Consider the following 25897-nt stretch of genomic DNA (forward strand, 5'->3'; position numbering starts at 1 on the left):
ATGCTACCATTAGGTAACAACATTTAAGAAAGATTTATATTTGTTTCTTTTCATTAATATTTGACAGAAAAGGTAGGCTACTGGAAGGTTATATATTATATTATATTATATTATATTATATTATATTATATTATATTATATTATATTATTACTATACTACATTATATTATACTTAGATTAGATTAGATATGCACATACCTTTTTTCATTGAGTGAAAAGCAATCTCATGATCAACCCCTCCTTTATTAGTCTCATGTGTGAAGATACATTTGTGTTCTTTATTTATTGACTTTTTAGTGCGCGTCAACCAGGTGTATTTCATGTATGTGTCCTTTGTCTTCATGGTGTTTCCCTGCTGGGATATCAGAATTCTTTTGCTGTTCTTTTCTTTCCAGTCTATCTTGACAACATCAGGGAAGAAATTCTCAAGAAGGCAAAGATACGTTCCAGTCCTATCGAATTTTATTTCAGCCATCGAAGGAAGAAAGAGTGTGGGCTTGGGGGAAGTGTCTGCATCAAGGCTTCTATCTGTGGGGGGAAATGGAATAACAGTTAAAAACATTATTAGAGAAACACAAACATTGTGTGGTTTGGAACCACCTAGCACAGAGTGAAATGAAAGAAAGTTGCCATAGTATTCCTGCTTACCATGGTCTTTCATCCACAGTGGTTATGAGTTGCTCACTTTCTTAGTTTCCATGGGAAAACAGGTACAAGAGGTCATGTAACTTTCCCAAAGTCACAGCTAATAAGTAAGTGGTAGAGTGTGGATAAACATGAGATTTTTTAAAACCGTATACATAGTCACTTTTTGAATGGGAATCTACTTCCACACATACTTGACAATCTATCAAGTTGAACTCTTAGCTTCAAATATGGATCCCATGCCCACTTCTCAAGTAGTGGAATCCTCCTCCTTGACTTCTGATTTTATAGAACAACTCACTATCCCGCCTGAATCACGCAGTTTTTTGAGTAGGACAATGTTTAAAGCTGCACCTCCAAATTACTTACAATGCCTTGAATTTAGAAGCAACGTGGCAACATATACAAAACTGCTATTAAAAAACTCTGATTATTTTCAGAAATGCCTTTATATTAGCTTCATGGAATAACACACTTACCAGAATTTGGTTTTGCTGTGGAAAATGGTCACTAAAAGCACATTTTCTATTGGAATTTCATTTGAAGTTCAAGTGTGACTAGGAAGACATCGTATTTTGACTCTCAGAGTCTCCACTCAAAGCATAATCTTCCTAGAAAGCTGCGGAACTGTTTACAATGCCACAATAATCGGTGATGTCAGCTGCTGAATAAAGTTTTATGTAAGTAGTGTAGTGTTAACAGTTAGGGTTCCAGAGTTTCCTGTAGACATAATGGCAGAATACATAACAAAACATCATAGTTTCCAGGGGCATATGTTGGTATGTTAGTTGATCACACATTTACTGTTAATGATTGAAATGATAAATGTTAGAATCCTTTCAAAATTGATTTCCAACTGAAATGCAAGTGCTTTACTGATATTCTCTTTGGGCTAGTTTGGAGTTAGTTTAACAGTCCAATGGACAATTTCTTAAGAAAAAAGCAGTCAGATTTCTCATTTGAGGAGTACAAGTAAAAAAATTATTTTTTGGGGGGGTACTGTTAATACTCAATTTTATTTTTTTTTTAGGAAAAAATTTTTTTGAAAATTTCTACCTGTGTAACAAAGCTCCTGATTTTTATACTAAGTCAGTAAGCAAAGGATGAGTTTTTATTCATGCTGCAGGTAGAATTAGGGCATAATGTGCTTATTTTAAGTTTATACATCTTGCTTGTAGTACAAATAGTTTTTTATTCATTATATCAATAAGATACTGTATATTTCTCCAGCCATATACTCTGCTTTTAATTTAAAAAACAAGCTAGATACACAAGATTAATTTTTCAGTTGTACATGACATTTACATAATTTTAGCCTGTAGTCAATATATTAAGGAATCTAATTTTCATCTTAGAAAATTTGTGTTTTTTTTTTAAATAGGAATACTTCTGATTCCTGATAGTATACAACTTTAAAATCAAATGATGAACTTGAGAAGATTCTGGATGGTAACATACTGTTTCTAACTCTTGTCTCTTTTCCTTTTTTTTAATTTTTATTTTAAAAATTTCTTTTTAACGTTTATTATTGAGAGACAGAGACAGAGCATGAGCATGGGAGGGGCAGAGAGAGAGGGAGACACAGAATCCGAAGCAGGCTCCAGGCTCTGAGCTGTCAGCACAGAGCCCAATGCGGGGCTTGAGCCCACAAACCATGAGATTGTGACCTGAGCTGAAACCAAGAGTCAGATGGCCAACCTGCTGAGCCACCCACACGCCCCGAGGTTGATAGTTTTTCAAGTCTAACTGAAGATGACTTGAAACATCAGAGAAGATGTTTGCAAATCCCACTCTGCCACACAGATGCTAAACACGCACCATTCAAATGCATTAAAATGCCAGAGCCTAAGGTGAGGTTTACTTCCCAACACAATCCCTCAGGTTGCCTTATGTCCTTGGGCAACGTCCTCAGTAGAGGAAGCTCTTCTACTGCTCTGCTTTGATCAAACAATACTGCTTGGACAAGATATCAACCCGAAATAAACCCAATGCTAGTTTCAGAGGTAGCGCTGGTAACATGGATTTGGCAAATAGTACTTGGGACGAAAAGCACTACACTTTACACTTACATCGCACAAGTATAGAATAGTGAAGTGAATGAAAAAAATGTTTTGTTAAAAAATTTTGTAAGTGAGTAATTTTCTCTTCAGATAAAAGATCCAGTGACAACATCATAACGGGATGCCCAAACAGAAACTCGGAGCCGGAGACAACTCAGGAATTTGCTCTAAAGTGGATGTTTTAGATGCATATGAAAAGTCTGAACAACATTTGTAATGAAATGTGAGGGCAGAAAAAGCAATATTTCTGAAGTGATGCTGTACTGATATCATTTTTAACTTTGTAGGTATAATTCAATTAAGATATCAAGTATACAAATGAATACTTGACTTTTTATCTGTATCACTGTAAGTTTATATATTTAAGTTCTGAAACTTCCTCCCTATTTCTCTATGTCTGGATATTTCCACTGAAAAATTAGAGATCAGGCTAGCAGTCTTTAAAGTGAGGCTTACTACAGTCTCATCATTTTTACAAGCAGGTGACAATGAGTCTTAGGAGTTGGAAGTATTTCATAAATTCGACCATTTGTTCTAAAATGACATGTAGACTAGATGGTAATTAACATATTTTTCTGTACTCCTGATTTCATTAAAAAAACTCCAGTGGGTGGTAATTTGAATTCTTGAAATTGTCATTCTTTATCTCTGACAACCTAATTTTTATAGTAGCTATTTCCATATTTAATTTCATTTAGTCTTTGTAACATCCTCTTGGATGGTTGTTACATTGATAGAATGAATGGAAGGAAAGATGGCAAATATTAACAGCAATAAGTGTCACTGAAAATTTTTAATTTTTTTCTTTATTTTTCTATTTTCCAATTTTTTCCATGATAAGCATTTATTATTTTTATAATTTTAAGAAAGCAATAATGACTGAATCAAAATTTAATCACTAAAGGATGGTTATCCAGAAAGTGATAGATCCAGATCCACAGTCTATATTTTGTGTACCACATTCTCCTAAAAGACATCTTTCAGGACTCAATGAATTATATCTAAGTCACCATTATTTAATTAGATTGTAAGAATTTACATTGATTACGTAGTCAATTGGAAAAAGGACCAGAAGCTTGCTTTTCAGCTTACGAGTTCATCTGTGCCTATGATCACAGCCATTAAGGAAAACACGATATATCATCTTTCATTTTTTTCAATGTTTTACCACCTTTGAGAAAATTCTTAAAAATTTTTATTTGACTCATCTAGTACGCTAGCCATCCCTGTGAGAAATTCTCCCCCCTCAGGCAAAATTTCATTTCTAAGGCTAATGAAGAATGAACAAATTTAATACTGCATTTAGGGGAAAAAGCCTAGCTTATCACATTTTTGAATATGTTTACACAGGTAAATATTTCGATATTTGATATTAATTATCCTTTGACAAAACACAAGTTTAGCAATTTTTTTTTGTTCATCCTTTTTTGTACCATTTATTTATTTTTGAGAGACAGAGCCAGAGCACGAGTGGGGGAAGGACAGAGAGAGAGAGGGAGACACAGAATCCGAAGCAGGCTCCAGGCCCCAAGCTGTCAGCACAGAGCCCAATGGGGGGCTTGAACCCACAAACTGTGAAATCATGACCTGAGTGGAAGTCGGACACTTAACCAACTGAGCCACCCAGGCACCCCGTGTTCATTCTTTTCCATTAGTTATTTTTGGATTTAAATGAATAAGATAAACTTCTTTACAAAACTTTCAACACAGAAAACCCAAATGGCCCTGAGATCTCCATCCCTTAGAAACCCCCAGTTGCTGTCGCAAGTTAGCTCCTTGTCAATGTCCTTCACGGGAGCTCAGGTGGCAACTACCCCCAAGGACTAGGACACAGTCACCTACCTCTCCAAGGATCCTGCTGCCATTTGCGACCAAACTGGGACTGAATCCTAGAATTCTGAGCCGGCACCAGCACCTAGCCTTCCGCCCCTGCATCCCCTGCCTCCCCTCCCTACGTTATACAGCAGAATGAAAGAATATTTACCTGTGACCCTGAGCAGTGTGCCAGGACCGAACACTTTGTTGCCCCAGCTATACCAGCGATACCCATCATACCACTCCCACTGTCTGAAAAGCTTGTACAGAAATCTCCCTTTGTGCCACCTTTTAAAATTGTGCCCACATTTTTTCAATATTTATATAAACATATAAAAAGTAGGTCCTGCTAACATTACACAAAGATGAACCTCAAGCAACATCACATCAGAGATGAACTTAGTCAAGAATGGATGAACTGACCTCTCTCTGCCTGGGCAGCTGGGTTGTGTCTTTCCATCTCGCTCACACGCATTGGAGAATATGGTTTTACCTTCTCTCGACATTTTCCTGACCCTTAGAAATCTCTTCCCTTAAAAGACTTTGTCGTGCAATATCGCTTCTTTTATTAGAGTATAATTTGCAGTTATTATTTATTTTGTTTTTGAAGAGGAACAAAAAAGTATTTAATAAATGAATCTTCAATATTTTTACATGTTTTTTTCTTATTTCTAGGTATTGAGGGGTCGCTATCTTGTTTGACTGTAGGTAAATTCTTTCCAGAATCCAAGCCCCACTGATGGTAGACCAGATAAGTAGTTACAGTCTGAAATATTAATAATAATCTCTTAATCTATTCATTCCTGAAAGACTGCCTGTTTGAACATGAAATTACCCCAACAGTTTCCAGGCATTGATTTAAAATCCTGAGATGCTCGTGGGGTGCCAGGGTGGCCCAGTCGGTTAAATGTCCGACTTTAGCTCAGGTTGCAATCTCACAGTTTGTGGGTTCGAGCCCCACGTCGGGCTCTGTGCTGACAGCTCAGAGTCTGGAGCCTGCTTCGGATTCTGTGTCTCCTCCTCTCTCTGCCCCTCGTCTACTCATGCTTACTCTCTCTCTCTCAAAAATAAATAACATTACAAATTTTTTTAAATCAAATCAAATCAAATGCTGAGCTGCTCATCAGAGGATCCTGTCTGGTCTGGTCTTTCTGCCACTGCCCCGGCCTGAACAGAAAGGCAGCTGTGGGTCATGCAGCCAAGTCCTGCTTGTAGGTCACCTGCTCCAGCTGTCCTGCCCAAGTCAGTGTTACTGGCGCACTTGATGCCGATGCGGAAAGAAGACTGAATGCGATGGTGTGGAAAGGACTTGTCATTTTATAGCAATACCCTAAGAATCACATTTTGAAAATCTAATGAATGCGTATTCAGCATGACTTACTGGATATTTTGGGGGGAGGAGAGGCCATTTTAATGCCATGATTGGAAGCAGAAGCATTGTTTTCTGTATGAGGAGCAGTATAAATTATGAGCTATTACTAATTAAGCATTCAACTAAAGAGTCTATTTTATTTTTTTAAATTTTTTGTTAATGTTTATTTATTTTTTGACAGAGAGAGAGAGACAGAGCATGAGCGGGGGTGGGGCAGAGAGCGAGGGAGACACAGAATCGGAAGCAGGCCCCAGGCTCTGAGCTGTCAGCACAGAGCCCGACGCGGGTCTCCAACTCACAGACTGCGAGATCATGACCTGAGCCGAAGTCAGACGCTCAACCGACTGAGCCACCCTAAGACCCCTAAAGAGTCTATTTTAAAGGTCAGGCTGCACATGAGTAAATATCGACATATAAAAACATGGCTAAATGTTTCTAGTATCACATCATGGCCTACACCATGCATTCTGGGGTGGACAGGTCTCTGTTGGATCCCACTTTTTTGACATAGTAACTCGCCATGTGAATTAAGGCAAATGACTGAACTTCTCCAGACCCCACTTTCCACATCTGTGAACTTGGAACACGAGGATTTTCTGTATAGGGCTGTTGAGGAATGAATGAGATAAGGCGATGAAACTAGTCAGTATGGTATCTGGCCCTCAGTGAAACTTAGCTAATATTATTATTCTCTTCAAGGGGGTGGTTTCAGGCCATTTTATCAAAATTCTCCACCAAACAAAACATCTGGATTTTATAAGCAATAGGTATTATACAAATTAATAAAGAGAGCTCATGAATCCAAGACTTTCTCTGTCTTACAGCTACATGCCGAAAAGGGATTATGGCCTGAAGAAGCCACGATCTAGAATACTTGTCCTGTAGACCAAAAGCTTTTTGAGTGTTGGGGCTGTGTCTTTTTTACTCTTTATCACTAGCATCCAACACTGAAACTGTGTTCAATAAGTGTTTCCTGAGATAGTAAATGAACAAATGAAAACGTAAACCCAGGCAGACGGACTTTTTCTATGGACTTTGGAGTTGAAATGGTTTATTGAGCTCACAAAATCCATTAAACTGGACTGTCGCTAGGCAATATCACGAGACTCACAATAGCACAAATTTCGACTAGTCTCAGGCTGCCCTCTAAGAAGCTAGAGTAATAAGAATTAATGGGATTATTGACATTTTGTAGTCATTTACTGTAAGAGTAAATTATTTTTCAACTGCTAAAAGCTGAAAGCAAAAGCAGTTACAGAATTTGGCAGGTTATTAGAGAAAGAAGCACTAGTCATTAAGAACGGAGCACTATTCATACTAAAAGGAACTTAATCAAAGTGTCTGTCTCTTCAGAGACCATCTACAAAAAAAGCAGCTTGAACCATTAACTCACACCAATGGTTTATAGACACAGTCCTAAAAATCATTTTAATTTCAAGACTGAGTCTATTTTTGTGTGTATATTTTTCTAAAAGTAGAAGTTCGCTCCACTTGCAAGCAGAGAAGTAAATAAACGTTTGCAAAGTAGTTTTATTTCCATGTAGAGTGTCTGTAGCTGCGAAATTGCTGCCCATAAGCTGCTCTGATCCTAAATTGTTTTTTTCTAAAAAACATGCATCAGTTTTTTTATTCACACGATCAAAGCAGAACAAAGTTACTTACCTGGGGGAGTTACTATGACCTTAGTTCCTTCTGCAAATACCATGATCCAGCCTGATTCATCACACTGGTTAGAACTTCTACAAAAACGTCAGCCTTGTCCTGAGCCTCATGGCATGACTGGCAAGTAGAAACCTGGTCCTGGCAATTTGATCTTCTGGGTTCCCTTGGAAGTCCTTGAGTATAGGCTTCATGGCGTCTGACATTTTATAAATTTTCCTCAGATTAGTTGGCAAAAATGTCTGTTTTCCAAGGAGCCAGTAATTACTGAAAGTGCTGATAGAAAATGGAAACAATGAAAGCACCAGTAAAAAAGAGAGATTGGAAGTAACTAGGCAACCAACCAGTTATCTAAATTACCAGCAAAAGTGTTCAGAGAATTAAGATGTTTTGATTTCCAGGTGTTCGAGTGTGTGAAACTGCTTAGAGATCTCATCAAAGGCAAAAAACCCTTCTGTTCTCACAAACACCAAGCCTGCTCCGTTAGCAATCTGGGATTGTGTTTCTGAAAGAGGAAACTCTTCAGTAACCAGAAATACAAACATACCAACAGAAATATACTCGAGAAGTGTGAACAATGTTCTCCATTTTAAAATCAGCTACTTTTACCACTTGACAACATGATTCTCTACCACACAGTGCAAAAATGAGAAAATAATTTTTTAGGACATTTTTTCCTGGAATAAAAGAAGAAAATTGTAGAAGTCCGTCTTCTATGAAATACTAGATTCCTATTTAAACCATAATTTGAAAACAAAATCCAGTTCTCTGATATGTTGAAAAAAAGAAGCCTCTTGGAAGTTATTCTGTGGTCTTTGGAAATGCACATGTAGCCCTATCTCTGTGGTTAACTAGCTTTGGACAAGACATTTGCCATCTCTGGGTTCCCATGTCTCCGCTTGTTGTGTGGGCATTGGGCTATGTGTGTCCAACAGGCCCTTCCTCTTCCAACAGCTCATAAACCTGTGATTCAGAGCAGGAAAGGGTCTGCTGTGGTTGCTCAAGTGAGAAAGGAGTTGAGGGTTAGTAATAAAGAAGGTTTTCTTACAAGTCCTTCTGACTCTATGACATTGTGAGATCCCAGCAGGTACACTAGCAGGTATCTTCATCAGACTGGAGGACCTTACTGATTATCAGGTAAAAGACTCTGTTGTCTTTCCCGTCTGTGTACAAGCCAGAAATGGTAATATTGGTTGAGCCATACAGGATTCGTTTCAGAGCCTCTGCTTCTTTTGGTTGTTACTGGTGGACGATGGTCTTCGAGAGAGTAACCCAGACTGCTTACAATGTATATAAACTGTTCTTTCTGTTAGGTAAAGGAGAGTCGATCCTGAGGGATGCTTATTTTGGTGTCTCCATTTGGAAAGCATGGGAGTGAAATCAGAAGCACTTGAACAAGTTGAAAGTGGACATAAAAACAGTGAAAAGACAGTCAACCTACAAGCCCAAGCCAAAGACACACAAATCCATGGGGTTGGCATTGCCAGTAACTAGTCAGAATGGACTCTAAGTGGGGGGCATGAATCAGGACTGGGGAATCAGTGGCAGACCTCATTTTTCAGAGGCAAGGAAGGAGAGGAAGATTTACTTTAGAACCAATGGCATACTTCCTCAGTAAGACATATGTCAGTGTTATTTTATTATGTTCCTGTATAAAGAAATATGAGATCCCAGAAGACCTCACCAAGACATCTGTGTAATAATAATTCAATATTATCTTCCCTTTGGGGTAAATACCTTCACATTTTTCCTTTAGGTTTTGCTTCAAACACATGTACCCTTAAGCTCTTTTTCATCTCTGAGTTACAGATTTTTCACCAAATTTTGTGAGTGTGGGAGCTATATAGCTATCATGAGAATTGGAAGAAAACTCTTACTACTATGTAGTAAGAAATGAGATAATAACCCCAAAATATTATGCAGAAATATCTACATTTTATAGGCCATTAGTTTATAGAAAGTTCCCAAAGCTTGGTGAAATTGAAATATTATTATAGTTACTGCTTTAGGTGTTATGACATTACTGTCCTCTGCTGTGAATGAAGAAAAATCTTGGAAGAAAAATATCCTTTGGTTTATGACCCTCAACTCTTATCCTATTCAAAATTCTTAGCTTTTCAAAATAAAGAAAACTTTACTGTTGTTTGAAGGCCAATGTCAGATGTGACTTTTAATGAGTCCCTGAGCTCCTGTGTTAGCTGAGATGGCTCAGGGAAGCAGTTCAGTTGTAATGGGAAAGGACACTGTGATGTGTTGACTTTGTGCTCGAACTGTCCTGTGTGGAACCTCCTTCGGTCCCCAGCAACCCTATGAGAAAGATTTAGTAACGTTCCTGGATTGTGCTGTCAGTTAAGTGGCTGAGCAGGAATTCAAACCCAGGTTTGCATCACTCCAAAGGTCTTGTGGTTTCCATCATCCATCCATCCATCCATCCATCCATCCATCCATCCATTCAAAGTCAGCAAACCATTTTGCACATTGATATGGCTCCCTTCCCAGAAAGCTTCTCATCAAAAGAGAAGTGGAAGATCAGGACACGAACAAAAGCCAGCCTGGGCCCCAGAGAGTAAATAGATGATAAAGTGACCTAACTGAAAGATCATCACAGATTGAGTTCTTAGGCTCTAACGTAAAACCTTGCTGAGGACACAGATGCAGGAGAAAAGTCTTGTATAGATGGTAGCCAGGTCCCTCTGAGAGGCAGAAAGGCGTGGGTATATGTTTTTGGGGGTGTGGCGTAGTGGGAGGGCTTCTGTTCAGTGTCAGTGGCACATTTCCATACAGTGGATCCCAGCAGGTGCAGTCATATAGCCCAGCACCTGCCTCATTAACTCAGTGTATCCTCAGGCTCGCTTGGCAAATCCCTCTGTCGTTTTCTGGCTTCATATTTTCCCTCACTACACCTTGTTCGTGGACCACATTTTCACTTGAGGAAATACACAATGCATTTTAGAGGTTGGTCTGGCTTTTGTTGGTACCAGTGTATTATTATTATACATTCTTCCTTAAGACCCATTTTTATTTGGCATTCAAAAATGTTGTGTTTCCTTTTTTCTTGGTAATAGATGGTATGAGTTGTGTTATAAAAATGTCTCCACTTGAGGATGGTGTCAGGAGAAGTGGTTGAATACTGGGCTGATCACAGAGCACATGTGAGGGTTGATGTGGTAAGAGGAAGGGGCGCTCTGAGCACACAGCGAGGAACCATAGATGGCAGAGAAAGGGACCCACAGCGTTTACCCCAAATCATCCTGCAAAATAGGACTACTAACTTGTTTTATCAGCAGATTTTTCTCATTACTGTGCATTTGTTACCATCCAACGATATTAGTATAAAGAAGCCATTTTTTTGTTAAAGGACTATCATCCTTCACCAGTTCAAATTAGAGAGTGGGAGGTGGGGGGTAATTCTTACAGTTCTCTTCTTCTATGACTTATGAATTATCTGCTTTCTTTCTCTGCCTCTGTCATATTCTCTCTCTCTCTCTCTCTCTCTCTCTCTCTCTCTCCCTCTCTCCCCTTCTCTCTCTCTCTCTCTCTCTCATCCTTCCATTGCAGTTCGGGTGATTTCTAATGGCCTATCTTCATGTTAACTAATTCTTGCCTTATATCTCTTAAATCCACTGATGAGCCTTTCAGGGCATTCTTCATGTCTGTTACGATGTTTTTTATTTCTTGCATTTCCTTTGATTCTTTCCATCTCTCTAATGAAATGATTTGCCTGATCTTGCATCTTGTTTACTTTTCCTATTAGATTAGATCCTTTAAAGTGTTCATCAAAATTATTTTAAGTTCCCTGATGGTTCCAACAACTCTGTCATGTCTCAGTCTGGTTCTGGTGACTGGTCTGTGTCCTCACACTGTGTTTCTTCTTGACTTGCTGAGTCAAGAGTCTGAGTGTTTGGCTGGAAGCTGGCCACGTTGTGTGGTAGAATAGATACGGAGGTAAATATATTTTGTGCTTGAAAATGAGCACACCTTTCCACTTTGGCCTTTAGTGTGGGGCTTTCTGTTAACTATTCAGGAGGTAGACTGGATTTGGAGCTGGTTGTTGCTAAGTTATCGGGTTGAAATGTGTTATTGTCAGAGTCCAGACACTTAAAAATTCTCTAATTGTACTTTGTCTCTTCACTTGTCTTTGAGTCTTCCCTTTGTTCTGATCCCCAGAGAAATTCTGTCTCTCAAAGTTCTCTTAGCTTTATTCTACTGTTACTTTCACTCAAAGTTTGCTACCTTGGAGGTGAAAGGTCACAAAGGGAGACATTCTCTGGTATTTTTAGTAAGTCTCATTTTGAAGCAGATACAATGAAACTGGGTCTTAATGTCACAGTCTTCACAAGTATTCCTGCCTCTTCTTCAGAGATGGAACATTTTCAATCCTTGTTCCTCTCCTCCCAGGGCAGGAAGTACCCACCTACTTCAGGTCGTGGGTTTGATGCCTGTCCTTCTGCAGATGACCTTTTGTTACCTTGGGACATAGGGGAGATGTTCTGGAAAAAGTTTTGGTGGTTGCCTCCTTTGCCTTCTCTCAACCGCAGCAGATTCCACCAGCACCTCCCCTGCAGATGAAGTCACCTCTTGTCTCCAGGGGTAACAGGGTGGATGGGGTCTGGGTGGATTTCAGTGGTAGTTGCTGTTTCCCTCCTGCAACACCAAAGGGGGAGCTTTGTCTGGGTTGTCCCTGGTCTTCCCTGCCAGAATTTTATGGGATTCCTCCAGAAGAAGCTTAAAAGGTGATGGAAAACCCCCTGTTTATGGTCCCAAGGGTTCACACCCCCCCACTAGTCTATACTGTCTGATATTTTCTAAGTAAATATGTTTGACAACATCTATCCAAAGTGAGAAATGCTCACATCCTATGTCTCCCTGAAAGTGCCTGTCTGCCTCCAGTTTTTGTGTAAGTCACTTACCTACAACCTCAGTTCTCTGATGGATTCAAACAAAGTATTAAATCCCAATTTGTCCTGATTTTTTAATGTTTATTTATTTATTTTGAGGGTGGCCTGGAGGGACAGAAAGAGGGAGAGAGAGAGAATCCCAAGCAGACTCTGCACTGTCAGCACAGAGCCCGATGTGGAGCTTGACCTCACCAACTGTGAGATCATGACCTGAGCCAAAATCCAGAGTCAGAACGAACCATCCAAGCCCCCTGTTCTGCTTTTTGAGTGTTTCTGTAAGATGGGAGCTGTGACATTTCCAGCTCTCTGTATCTCTAAGCACATGTGGGTCCTTTTTCTTCCTTTTTTTTTGGTTTGTTTCTTTAATGTAAATTGTTATTTACATTAAAATTCTTCTATCAGAAGAAGAGAAGTAAATTTCAGTTGAGTTCTGCCCAATTACCATTATATCTCTTTCCAATTTTTAACTGAATTTCTTTCATTATTATTGAGTCTTGAGACTTCTCTCTATATTCTGGACATCAGTCTTTTCTCTACATGTATTTTGAGAATATTTTCTTTTAAGCTGTGGCTTTTCTTTCCATTTTCTTAAAATGTTCTATTTTCTTTCCATTTCAGTCTTGAATAGAACAGAAATGCTAATATTGAGGAAGTGCAATTTATTAAATATTTCTTTTATGATTCTTGCTTTTTGTGTCCTATATGAGGAATCTTTCCCCAACCCAAGGTTACAAAGATTGTCTCCTATATTTTCATCAAGAAATGTTATTGTTATAGTTTTTACAGTTAGGCCTAGAATCCAGTTTTTTAATGTTTATTGGTTTATTTTGAGAGACAGAGAGAGCATAAGCGGTGGGGGGGGGGGGCAGAGAGAGAGAGAGGGAGAGAGAGAAAGAGAGAGAGAGGATCCCAAGCTGGCTCTACACTTGGCATGGAGTTGGACACAGGGCTCAAAGTCACAGGTTGCAAGATCATGACCTGAGCTGCAATCAAGAGTCAGACACTTAACCAACTGAGCCACCCAGGGGCCCCTAGAATTCATTTTTAGTTAATTTGTATATATAATGTTTGGTATGGATTGAGGCTTATTTATTTATTTATTTTTACATAGATGAACAATTGTTTCATAATCAGTTGTAGAAAACTGTATTCTTTGTCCATTGGATTTCCCATGGATTTTGTCCATCTTTGTTAGGAGTTAGGTAAGCACTTCGGTGTTGCCCTATTTCTGGATTCTGTTCCTCTTACCTATGTGGGTATGATTTCACCCAAACCCCTTTATCTTGACCATTGTAGCTTAATAGTAAGTGTTTAAACTCTTTTCAAAACAATTTTGGCAATGCTATGTTTTCTGTAATCCCATAGGAAATTTGCAACCAGTTTATTGATTTCTATGAAAAGTTTTCCTGGCATTTTGGTTGGGGTTACATTAAATCTATTTATCAGTTTGGAGAATGTTTGCCATCTTAACTATATTGAGTCTTCCAATCTATTAACATGGTACATCTCTTCATTTATTTAGTTCTTCTTTGATTTCTGTCATTAAAGTTTTATCGTTTTCAGGGGCACGTGGGTGGCTCAGTTGGTTAAGCGTCCAACTTAGCCTTGGTATTGACCTCATGGTTCATGGGTTCCGGCCCCAAGTCAGGCTCTGTGCTGACAGCTCAGAACCTGGAGCCTGCTTTGGATTCTGTGTCTCCCTGTCTCTCTCTCTTCCTCCCCTGCTCACACACACTCTCTCTCTCTCTCTCAAAAATAAATAAACATTAAATTTTTTAAAAAAAAGTTTTATTGTTTTTAGCATACAAATCTGTTTTTGCTCAAATTTACTTCTATGTATTATAGAGGTTTTTTGACATTGTTTTTGTTGGTATTGTAAATGATACTATTTTGTAAATTTCTGTTTCCCAATGTGAATTGCCAGGATATGAATTACAATTGATTATTCATCTCACATTCTATTGTATTTTGTATAGTCGTCCGTTAGGTGTATGTGTCATCATTTATTCCACCACTGTCCCTATGTTTGGATATTTATATCATTCCCAACATTTTGCAGTTACACAATGAATAACTTTATCCATTTGTATTTTCACATTTTTGAAAGTTGTGCCTTTAGAGTATATTTCTAAAAAGTGTTTTTACTTGACAGATAAATGCATATAAACTTTTGTTATATATTTCCAAATTTCCCCACAAAATGATTGTATTTTGCACCAATGTATGATTGCCCGTTTTCTCCCACCGCTTCACCAACAGAATGTATTGTCAAACTTTTAAACTCTTGCCAATCTCATGAGTGAGAAATGGTATCTCACTGTAGTTTTTATGGGTACCCAGAAAATCAAGGGAGCAGCCTTGATTGTGTGCTGGTTTGGGGATGATGAGATTGCCTTATTTCCTTCGCACACCCTGTGCCCCTCCCAGGGTTGCATACAGTACATAGGAAAAGACGCCTTTCGTGTTCAGTATGAAACCTTTCACCTTCTGGTTTCAGGGCGGAGTGATGTGAAACAGTGCAGCAATTTCCAATAACTATATCCAATACTGAGATCCCTATTGATATTGTTTGGATGCCACAATAATTCCAAAGGCGTGAGCAGTAGAATGCATTTAAAAACTTAATTTGGCCCCCACAGTACAGATGCAATGTCAGAAAATCTTAATTTCAATGTCCTATCATTCACTTGTTTGGGACAACACCAGATAGACTAGAGTGTAGACTGGGTCATGGCTTGAAGTCTGCCTAGACCTCGTAGCCTCTCTCATGAGTATGTCAATACCTAGATCTTCTAGAAGTAATTTTGGTATGGAATAACATTAATAGTACTATTTTTTTTAGCATTTATTATCTTTTAGGTGCCGCGCCTTATATATATTATTTCACTTTCTCATACTAAAGGTCTAGACCTTTGAGATGTTATTATATTCACTGTTGTACAGATGAGGAAAGTGCAGCCAACAGATGTTAACTCGTGTATCCAGAGTCACAAAGCTGGTACCTATGGGAGCCCGGATGCATACTGGGAACTCAGTGAAAAAATTCTGTGGAAAAGGCAAAATATAATGATGACAATATAGGTCTTCCATTATTATAGCACTGTTGGGCAAACACCGTTTTCACTGTGGACCATTTATTTATAGTTTTACTCCTACAGTGTATACATATACAGATACACATAAAATTGTATAATTATATACAGAAAACTAATTTATACACATACATAATTTTAAATTATATGTACACACACACATACACACACACACACATATATATGTGGTCATTCACATATAGACTTGTATATACAATTTATCTTTATTATGATCTTATGAATATTTTTATAGCTGAAATTTATAATTCAGTGTACACTTTAACATCTTAAAGTGTGTATTTTTCTTAATAAATTTATAGTAAATCATTTTTAACATTTTAAAAATCAGCGAAAGTGCACAGAAATAAAAATTATCCATCACTGATGGATAATTTACCATCTTAAAACTTTTAAATTTACCTTTATTAATATACACACATTCACATAACTGAGAGCTGACCATATATGCAATTCTTTGCTCTTTTATATTTGTTTCTCAACATTTCCAAGTTAGGATTTTCAACTTTATTCCTTAAAGTCACCATTTTTGGTAGACATCTAGTGTTTCATATTTTGAGTGCAACACTGATATGCTTCACCATTTGCCCACCATGGACACCCCGGGGAGGGTAATGAGAAGCTGATACAGCTTCAACCCTTTTGTATTACTCATAAATGACCCTGTACTTTTAGATCCTGACTTCTCCGACTGTGAAGTACGCAGGGATCCTGCAGGAAACTTGTGAAACGAGATCGGCATTCAGGAGGCCTGGCTGAAGTTTTGATTTTCTGCATTTGTAACAAGCTCCTAGGTGAAGTGGAGGCTGCTGGTCCATGAATCAAATGTTGGGCACCAAAAAGTTAGAAAACGCATCCAAATGATTTCATTTTCAAATAGGCAATAATAACCCATATATTCACTGCAATGCCCCAATATATTGAGCATGAGGCATGCCCTAAGCGTTGTGAGAACTTTATAGATACTATTGACGTTACTTCTCTCAGGACCTCCTTCAGGTTAATATGTTTCCATTTTAAAATAAGGAAAATGAATCAGAGATATGTTATACAATTTATTCAGAATAAGTTCATAGATGGGGAGGGTGGCTATGTAATGAAGGGACATTGAAGAAACACTAAAAAATAGGGAAACATATAATAACAATAAATGTCACTCTCAGTGTATCATTCTACAGTGGTGATTGACAAACTTTTTCTGCAGAGGGCCAAATGGTAACATTTTAGGGTTTCTGAGTCTCTGTTGCAACTACTCAATCTGCAATGTATTGCAAAAGCCGCTATAGACAATTTATGAACATGTGGAGAAGGTTGTGTTTCAGTAAAACTTTATTACAAAACTAGGGACTGCTGGGTATGAATATAGTTTGCTGACTTCCTGTTCCATGGCAACCATTATGGTTAATTGTAGTGTTTTAGTGTTTCAGTGTTTTAGTGTTTTAGTGTGTGTGTGTGTGTGTGTGTGTGTGTGTGTGTGTGTTTTATAGGAGATACAGAGTAGTAATATTATTACACAGAAAATTAAAAATTCATTAACAATTTAAAGTGTGTCTTATAGGGGCACCTGGGTGGCTCAGTTGGTTAAGGGTCTGACTTTTGGTTTGGGCTCAGGTCATGATTTCACAGCTCGTGGGTTCCAGCCCCACACTGGGCTCTGCATTGAAAGTGTGGAGCCTGCTCTGGATTCTCTCTCTCTCTCTCTCTCTCTCTCTCAATCTCTCTTGCCCCTCCCCATTTGTGCTTGCTCTCTCTCTGTTTCTCTCAAAATAAATAAATTAATTAAAAAATAAAGTGTGTCATATATACAGGTATATTCTATATTGTTACATAAACAATCTCATCATTAAAAGTACAAAATCAATACAACAGTGACTGTTATGTATACATAATAAAAAGCTTTTTGTTACAATGTGCAAAATATCTAAAGGTACCAAGAGAATTAAAACTACCTTTCCCGGGACATCCACTGTTGAAACTTTGAAGAATTCCTTTGTGTTTGTTTTTTTAATGTATTTGAGAGCTTACTATATAAACCATCTTGATGCTTCTTTGCTCAATAAACAGCTTTTGTTATGCCTATCTTTCCTCGTAGAAAAATTCTGGGGACCCAGAAGTCAGAAAAAAATTGACTGCATAATAAAATTCTCTGCAGAAAATTCTCTGCTGATTGTCTCTAAATATACACCACGGGGATCAATTTAAATAGCTCTGTGTGGCTCCCAGGGATGGAATATGCTTCATATTTTTAAAAAAAGAACGTAATCATTAAAAGGATGGTTAAATTCTCTATTTCTGTCCAACATGCCTGCTTCAAATGTTTTCTTTGTTTTGCTTTGCTCATCAGATTTTGTAATCAGACAGATCTGGACTGAGATTCCAACTTGCTCCTTATTATTAGGGAACTTAATTTATCAAAGTATCAAATTTCTAAAATATCTATAAAATTGAGACGATGATAATAATTAATAGTTATCTCACAATGTTGTTATTAGAATTACATAACAAAAAGTATATGAAGTACTTAATACAGCACGTAGTACATAAGGAATGCTCAATTAACATTAGCTATTAGTATACTTATATCAAAATATCACACTATATTTCTTCATTTTCATATGGAACTGAACTTCTTTTTTATTTTTATTTTTATTTTTTAAATTCTTTAAAATGTTTTTATTTATTTTTGAGACAGAGAGAGACAGAGCATGAGCAGGGGAGAGGCAGAGAGAGAGGGAGACACAGAATCTGAAGCAGACTCCAGGCTCTGAGCTGTCAGCACAGAGCCCAATGCAGGGCTCGAACTCACAGCCTGTGAGATCGTGACCTGAGCTGAAGTCGGAGGCTTAACCGACTGAGCCACCCAGGTGCCCCGGAACTGAGCTTCTTGAGAGAATGAGTACACATTCAACTCTGTACACATAAACTAATTAATTCTTTGTTTTGGTTTGGATGAACAAAAAAAGAAGTAGAGTCAAAGGAATCTGTTGACCCATCAACTGCAAATTCTATGGCTTTCAGAATATAACTTCAGATTTTTGGCAATCATTCTGGAACTTGAATTTAGAAGTTCAAAAAAAAAAAAAGACAACAGAACCACAGTAGGCTGGAATGATCAGGTTGTGACTGAAACAGTTAAATATAATTGACTCAAAAGTGACAAAACAAGTAGATTAAGAAACTACAGAAAAGATGGATCAGTTAAAACAAGTGTGGGAGGTGGATTTTGTTAACATTCTGAAAGTGACAGCCATTTCTCTAGTCTTAGTTATTTAATAAGAACTGGCATTGTTTCACTCTTATACATTTGTTTATTGTATTAACATCCAGAACACAGAACTGGATACATCATAGTATCAGTTCATAAAGCACTACAATTATTTATCTACACATGGATCTCTTTTATGTTATTTATTTTTTTTAATTTATATGTTGATAACTTACTGAAAAAGTCAATAAATCCATTATTTAACAGAAGGAAAAAAATTACAAATAATCTACAGGCTCCTTTCTTAGTTCATCAAATAGAAAGGCACAGAATTTAATGATAATCTCTCAACACTTATCCAGTTTCCTGTTTTGTTACTGAAGGAACGGGGCACATCTTGTTCCGTTAGAGATGGGACCTTGGTGGCTTTGTGGAAACTGAAATGAAATAAACTAGATAAAATCTTCCCCCTACTCTCCAGCTTGTTCTACCAAGTTAGAACTAACATAACCCACTTATTTGACCATCTGCTTGATTTCTTCCTTTTGCTCCTCCAGATGGACTGTCCACCTCCGGTTACCTTGTCCTGTGCGTTACGAGGTGGACCCTCATGGACCGCATGGATGGGTTTCCTTATTCTCTGGTTGCTATTTGGAAGCAGTGGAAGCATCATGAGGAGGCTGGGATTTGGGAGCAGAGTGAGCTCAGGGTTCCCTCCCTGATGGTTGGGTTGGCTGCAGCGTCCCCCAGGGCCCAACATATAAGGTCATCTACCCCAGTGACAGAGCTTTATGCTCAGGAAATAAAAGGTGCAGGGGGGAGTGGCCATTCCCTTTTATACCAATTAGCCCACTGGAGGAATCTGTTTCTTTTCTCCCAGGGCCCTGGATCCACAGGCTTGGAAATCTAGTGCTCAAGAAGGAATGCTTTTGTCTGGTGACATGGTGATGATTTTTTAAACTTCAATTTGGATTTGCCACCATTAAAGAGAAATCAGAGCAAAGATGCCCATTAGTGGAATCCATAGGGGTTAGTCTCAGGGGGTCACAGAGTAGGGTGGGGAAAGGTGGGGGGGAACAGAAGTTTCCAGCAGAATCCACCCTTAATATCCCTCAGTATCCACACTTGTTCTTTGACTGGGAGACAAGTCCACGCCCCCAAAGAAGGGGACCCCCAGAGTCCTAATCGTAAGAGAATGAGGGAATCACCCTCCTGCAGCCCCTCATAAGACACTGGATTCAGACACGCGTCACCCGGGGGGGGGGGGGAGTCACAGCTCCGTCACCTGCACTGGTGCTGCTCCCGCTGCCCTTCCGTGTCCCTGTCCCCTCCTGGCGTCCCTCTGTCTCCCTCGCTGTGTCCAGCTCTTTGCCTTTCCCATTTCCTGTTGCTGTCCGTCCCTCTGCGTCTTTGTCTCCACGTCTCCCTTTCCAGCGGGGTCTCCTCCTTCTTTATTTCTCTCTATCTCTCCTCTGTCTCCTCCTGATCTCTCTCTCTCTCTCTGTTTCTCTCTACATGTCTCTTATTTGTCTCTGTGTTTCTGTCTCTGTTCATCTCTACCACCTAGTTTCTATTTCTATTTCTCTCTCTCTCTTATTGACTTTACACACTCTCTCTCCCTCTACCTCTCCTTCCACAGTCACAGTAGCTACTTGAAATTCTTCGTTATTCTGACATCTGTGTATTTCCCTGTCTTCTGATGACCACTTCCTGTCCTCTCAGCGCCCTCTTCATAGGAGCCTCTTTGTCCATCGTCCCTTCTTCTCTCTGCTTCTCTTCTGTGTCCCCTGGGGCCTGTGGGATGCAAGCCTGTGGTCTGTGCTAAGGGGGCAGGATGGGCCCAAGCTCACAAATGTACGTTTACTCCTTCAGTATCTCCTGATGATCGCACTTGCCACATATCAAGTGATCAGAACGATAATGGCAGTGACAGAACTGTCCCCAACATTGCTGCCCTGGGGGACAAGGTCATCACATGCACATGAGTGCTTATATTTCTTTCAGCTGGTTGTGAGGTGTTACCTAGTGACAGTGTGAGAAATAGTCTCTTTATCGTGATTTATTATAATGTCCTATGATTTCATGACCTCGTAATGGGTCTCTCTATGTTGTTTTGTGACCACAGTGAGGCAGGTCAGTAGTGTTCGTAACAAGCCATACCTCTCTGTATGGACTGGTTGGCCTCTGGCTGGATTGTGTGGCCAAAGTGTCCTGGGTGAAGCTCACCTTAGCCAAAAGGAGAAGGGCAGGAGGAAGAAATGACTCCAAACATAGACTTGTTTCCTCCTCCCCATAGGGGGTGTTTCCTCCCTGTACAAGGACACTGTCCTCTCAGGCTGCACATCAAAAGCACAATGGATCCACGTGGAAAACTGAGATTGACATGGACTTGGGATCACTTCTCATGAGAGTGTCTTCATATTTATCTCACTTCTCTCTAACTAAACAATAATAATCAGATCTCAGAGTCACCCCTCTGTGGAGTCAGGCACTGAGAAGGTGCAGCAAGACGAGAGGGTTGGGTTGTATTAGGAAATGGGGATGACAAATGAGGGGACCACCCCCAAGAGGGAGGGAAGGTGACTTTCTGCCCCCTCAAACTCTCCCCCCCACACACACTTCCTGCACTTGCTGGAGGCCTTAACCTTGACCCGGGACTTCAGTAGAGGGTCCAGATGTTGTTTGGGCTCCTTCACAGACAGGCATGTCTTAAATATAAATCTTCATCCACAAAAACAGAAGCTCATCGAGACAGAGGAAGATTTAGCAAATCTGAGAAACCAATTTACTTCCAATCATTTAGACTTCCCTTTCATTAATCATTTTTGCCAATGCTATTATGTCACATAAAGTTGGAATTTTCAATTGAAAATGCATTTAATTCAGCTTAGACCTCCTCAGAGAGCTTTATCTTCCCCCCACACAGCAGGGCCTTTCTGTTTGGGGCCAGAGAATCAGTAAATAGCTTTTCTTTTCCTTAATTTCTCTTCTTTCTTTTTTCTTTTTTTTTTCTTTTGGTCAAGAGGTTGACTAGCTTTATTAGAAGTTACTGAACATAGTGATATATTTTTGGTATAATTTTGCTTTAATACAGAAATCAGTCACACAACTGTAGCAGTTAAACCTCCTCACTTTACAGAGGAGAGAACAGAGGTCCAGGGAAGCTGGTCCCCAAATCCCATATGGAGTCACTTTCAAGGAGAAGGGGAAGGTGGAGGGCCTGGGGTCTTGTCCAGGGCTGATGCGTGCACCTGCCCTGAGGATCATTTCCCCCGCAGGAGAGTGAGCGCCAGGCATGGGTGAGGGTGCTGCGAAGTTAGCCACACTGTTTCCTGGGCTTCTGATCAAAGAGTCTCTCTCTGCACAGGAACCAGCAGTGGGCGGGGCGGCAACTTAGAAACTGGAGTCAGGAGCTGCCTTCCAGTCTCGGCTTGCACCCATTTTGTGCGGAATCCCCAGAGAGTCTCTCAGCCTTGAAATTATTTGCACGATATTTTATTCCTGCATTCTTCAGGGGATGTGGTCAGAATCTTAAATGGCCATCCGTCACAGCCCTGTTCAATAGAAATAAGTGTAAGACAGAATTTGAGAGACAAATTAATAATTCCCTAACTGCTGTGTTAAAAACAAAGTTAAAGAAATAATTCTCGGACGAATTTTATTTAGTGAATGATACCCAAAATAGTATTTCAGTGTGCAATCAATACAGAAATTTTTAAGGATATATTTCATCTTCTTTTATAGTCTCCAGAATATGATTTGTATGCTACACAAGCAGCCCATCTCTGAGTGGACTAGTGCACTGGCTACATTTCAAGTGCTCAGTAGCCACATGGGGCTGGTGCCTGGTGCTCGTGGCTACTGCCTTGAGCAGCTCAGATCCTGCTCCAGATGCTTCAGAAGCTCCACCCTGGACGATCTTTAGAAAGTGTCTCTAGGTGGGCCTGGGAGGCTCAGTTTGCTAAGTGTCTGACTTTGACTCAGATCATGATCTCATGGTTGGTGAGTTCTAGCTCCACCTAGGGCTCTGTGCTGATAGCTCAGAGTCCCTCTTGCGCTCTGCCCCTCCCCCAATCATACTCGGTCTCTCTCCCTCTCTCTCCCTCTTTCTCTCAAGAATAAATAAACATTTGGGGTGCCTGGGTGGCTCAGTCGGTTAAGCGTCCGACTGCAGCTCATGATCTCGCGGTTCATGAGTTCGAGCCTCGCATTGTTCTCTGTGCTGACAGCTTGGAGCCTGGAGCCTGTTTCGGATTCTGTGTGTCCCTCTCTCTCTGACCCTTCCTCTCTCTGTCTCTCTCTCGAAAATAAATAAACATTAAAAAAAAAGAATAAATAAACATTAAAAACAAAGTGCCTCCAGACTGGACAGCTCCCTGGTTCTGCACCAGGCTGCCCACCAGGGGCTCCTTAGCCTCTTGGGTTATGTGCAGTGGACTCACGGAGAGGGCGTGAGTGTCAGGGGTACTGACCGTTGACCCCAGGAAGCCCCAGGGACCCAGCAACCCTGGGAGGTCCGGGCTTGGAGCGCCCTGGGAGAGCGAGACTTTTTGCTCAGGGAGCAGAGCAGCGCGCAGGGCTGTGAGCTTCCCAGGCAGCACAGTAGTACACGCCCTCGTCGCTCTTCTGCAGCTTCTTCACTGACAGTTCACAGCTGTTGCTTTCCTTGCCTTTCTTGGCATCGATTTTGTCCACTTCCAAGCCCCCATACCTCTCCACATATAACCTTGACATGTCCAGCATGAGGATCCTCTTGGGGTCAGTCCCCTCCTGGTGGAGGTACCAGTGGATGTAGCTGACAGAGGCTCTGGCTTGGCAGGACAGGGTGGCTGAGCTGCCCACACGCCCCACGGCCACAGCCTGCTGAGTCAGACTGATCGCTGCCTCGCCACCTGCAAGGGGGACAACGGTGAGACGGAGAAAGATAGGAGCCTCAGCTCACCCCGCACCAGGGTCACCCCGCACCAGGGAAGGAGTTGGGACCTACCTGGAAACAGGAGGGCACACAGGAGGGCGAGGGGACCCAGCATGGTTCTGCTTCCCTGCTGGTGGGGAGAAGCCCAGGGTGACCTCCCAGCTGCACCTGCTAGACGGAGACTGACTGGATGGGTGGCAGAGGGCAGGTTAGGGTCTGAGCTCTGCTTCCCTGAGGCACCTGCAGGCACTGGTGAGAGAGAGGAGGGAGGGAGGAGGGAGGGAGGAGCCAGAGCAGGGACAGGTCTGACCACAGGGGGAGAGGGACCACCAGTGGTCAGGGTGCTAAGAAACACTGAAGAACTTTGGTGCAGTTCTAATACTAATAATAGCACCACTAATAATAGCAATTTTTGATTGGACATCGACTTTGCTTGAGCAGAGCACTAATAGGTTTCTGCTCAGTGTCTCTTCCAAGGCTGCATGCCTAAGGCGAATCAGGTGGGATGACAGCCGGGTCTGGCTGGAGACAAATCCCAAGCCTCAAATGGCCACCTGGCACTCACAGAGCAATGGGTGTGCGGCCTCTCTGGGGGGCAGGGACAAGCAGAGCAGCAATTCCCCCCTAAAAGGCATGGGGCTCCTGAGCAGGCACTGGAGCATTGTCCCCAGAGGTGGCATCAGGAGATTAAATGCCCTCATATAACATGATAGCTGTGCAGTCGTGGGCGAGCTGTTTCTCCTCCTGTTCTTCATCTGTCAAAAGGGACCTCGTTCGTTTGCAGGCAGAGTGAACAGGAAATGTGAGCAAAGCGTGTAGCCTGTCCCAGGTGCATAGACAAGGCTCAGGAAATGTTGGGGACGGGTGTTTCACCTCAATGCTGGACTATTGGCAGTAGTTTTCTAGGCAGTAGATGTTTTCTCATAGCATAGGATTAGTTTTGAAAAAAAGGGATGTTGGCTTGCGTGGGTACACGTGTGTGTGTGTGTGTGTGTGTGTGTGTGTGTGCATCCAAAGGAAGAAGCCTGCATTGACCCAGGGACGGTGTAGACCAGGCAGTGGGACCAGGTCCTGCAGTCCCAGGGTCAGATCCTCAGAAATGCTAAAGGTGGTGCCTCGTGAAAGGGCAGCTGAGGAATGTGTCTGAAATGAAATTTTGAGAGATAAAGTTTGCATTGAATTCCAACTGAAAGGAATATTCCTTTTCATTTATGGCAAGTATACCAAGGCTTCCTGGGTATAGTTATGATAATTCGTTATACTCATTATACCCTGACCTCCTGGAGGGCGAGGGCAGTGGGGACAGCCAGGAAAGGGACTTGGCTGGGCTGGAGGGCTGGGTCCTGCAACACCCATGACCAGACCCAGCTCCCGTGCTCCTCCTCCTGGTAAAACTGGAGGGCAGACATGCTGAGCTATAACCGGGATTCAAGGCTCATGTGTCCCAAAATGCAGGTTGGGGTAGTGCTGAGTTGGTGAGGTGTTGACTGGAATATTCTGCTAAAAGAATATTCCAGGCCCATCATTCAGACCCTCAGCAGGTGTCTAGGGCAGCTGTGCTTATTAAGTATTAAGTGGAACAGAGAGTGACAATGGGGGAGACATCTGACCAGCAAAACGGCAGGTGGAAAGAGTCTCAATATAGAAGGTGAGCAGTGTGGGTGGTGACAAATTGGGTGACATTTTTCTTCCTGCTTTCTCTATTTCCTAGATTTTCACTGATAGGAAAATCTTACTTTGGGGAAGCAAATCCACAACCTTCTCTTCTTTTATGAAAACAAATCTTATTTCACATGGTCAGCATTCAAAAATCTGTTTCTCTCAATGACTTTTACCATGTTTGTTCAAATACTGCTCAAATTAAAGGCCCAAAATTGTTGGCCATGACCATCCTTAGTGGGTAATGAAGTCTGCCCCAAACCTCCAGCCAAATACTCTCTTGGGTGTGTCAAATGGCAAAAGTGAAACAATTTAGTTTGTAGACTGTGATGTCCTTTATTGAAAGAAGAATAAACCACGGTTTGGGGCATTCAGTGCCTCACAAGCAGTGGACACGGTTCCCCAGGGATTTGGGCAAGAGGGAGTCTATAGAGCCTTAGAAGCGGCCAAGGGGGAACAGGCAGGATTAGGTGGGGTTCAGGGATCTCCCTACAAGGCTAGCAGGACACTGAGAGAATAAGGAGAGAGATTTTGGCTCAGGTTGATTGGCTGGGGTTGC

At 40.8% G+C, this 25897-nt stretch overlaps 1 gene segment (V, D, J or C); it reads right to left on the minus strand.

The window, feature by feature from the left end:
* Positions 1-23980, minus strand: part of LOC106980666 (T cell receptor gamma constant 1-like) — a 30801-nt gene extending 6821 nt beyond the window's left edge. The window contains 4 exon segments of the C gene segment in view: positions 199-528; positions 4690-4770; positions 23351-23656; positions 23752-23980. Of these exon segments, the coding sequence occupies positions 199-528; positions 4690-4770; positions 23351-23656; positions 23752-23794 (760 nt within the window).
* Positions 23981-25897: the final 1917 nt, after the last annotated feature.

The sequence above is a fragment of the Acinonyx jubatus genome, chromosome A2 (assembly GCF_027475565.1).
Source record: "Acinonyx jubatus isolate Ajub_Pintada_27869175 chromosome A2, VMU_Ajub_asm_v1.0, whole genome shotgun sequence".
NCBI classification, from domain to species: Eukaryota; Metazoa; Chordata; class Mammalia; order Carnivora; family Felidae; genus Acinonyx; species Acinonyx jubatus.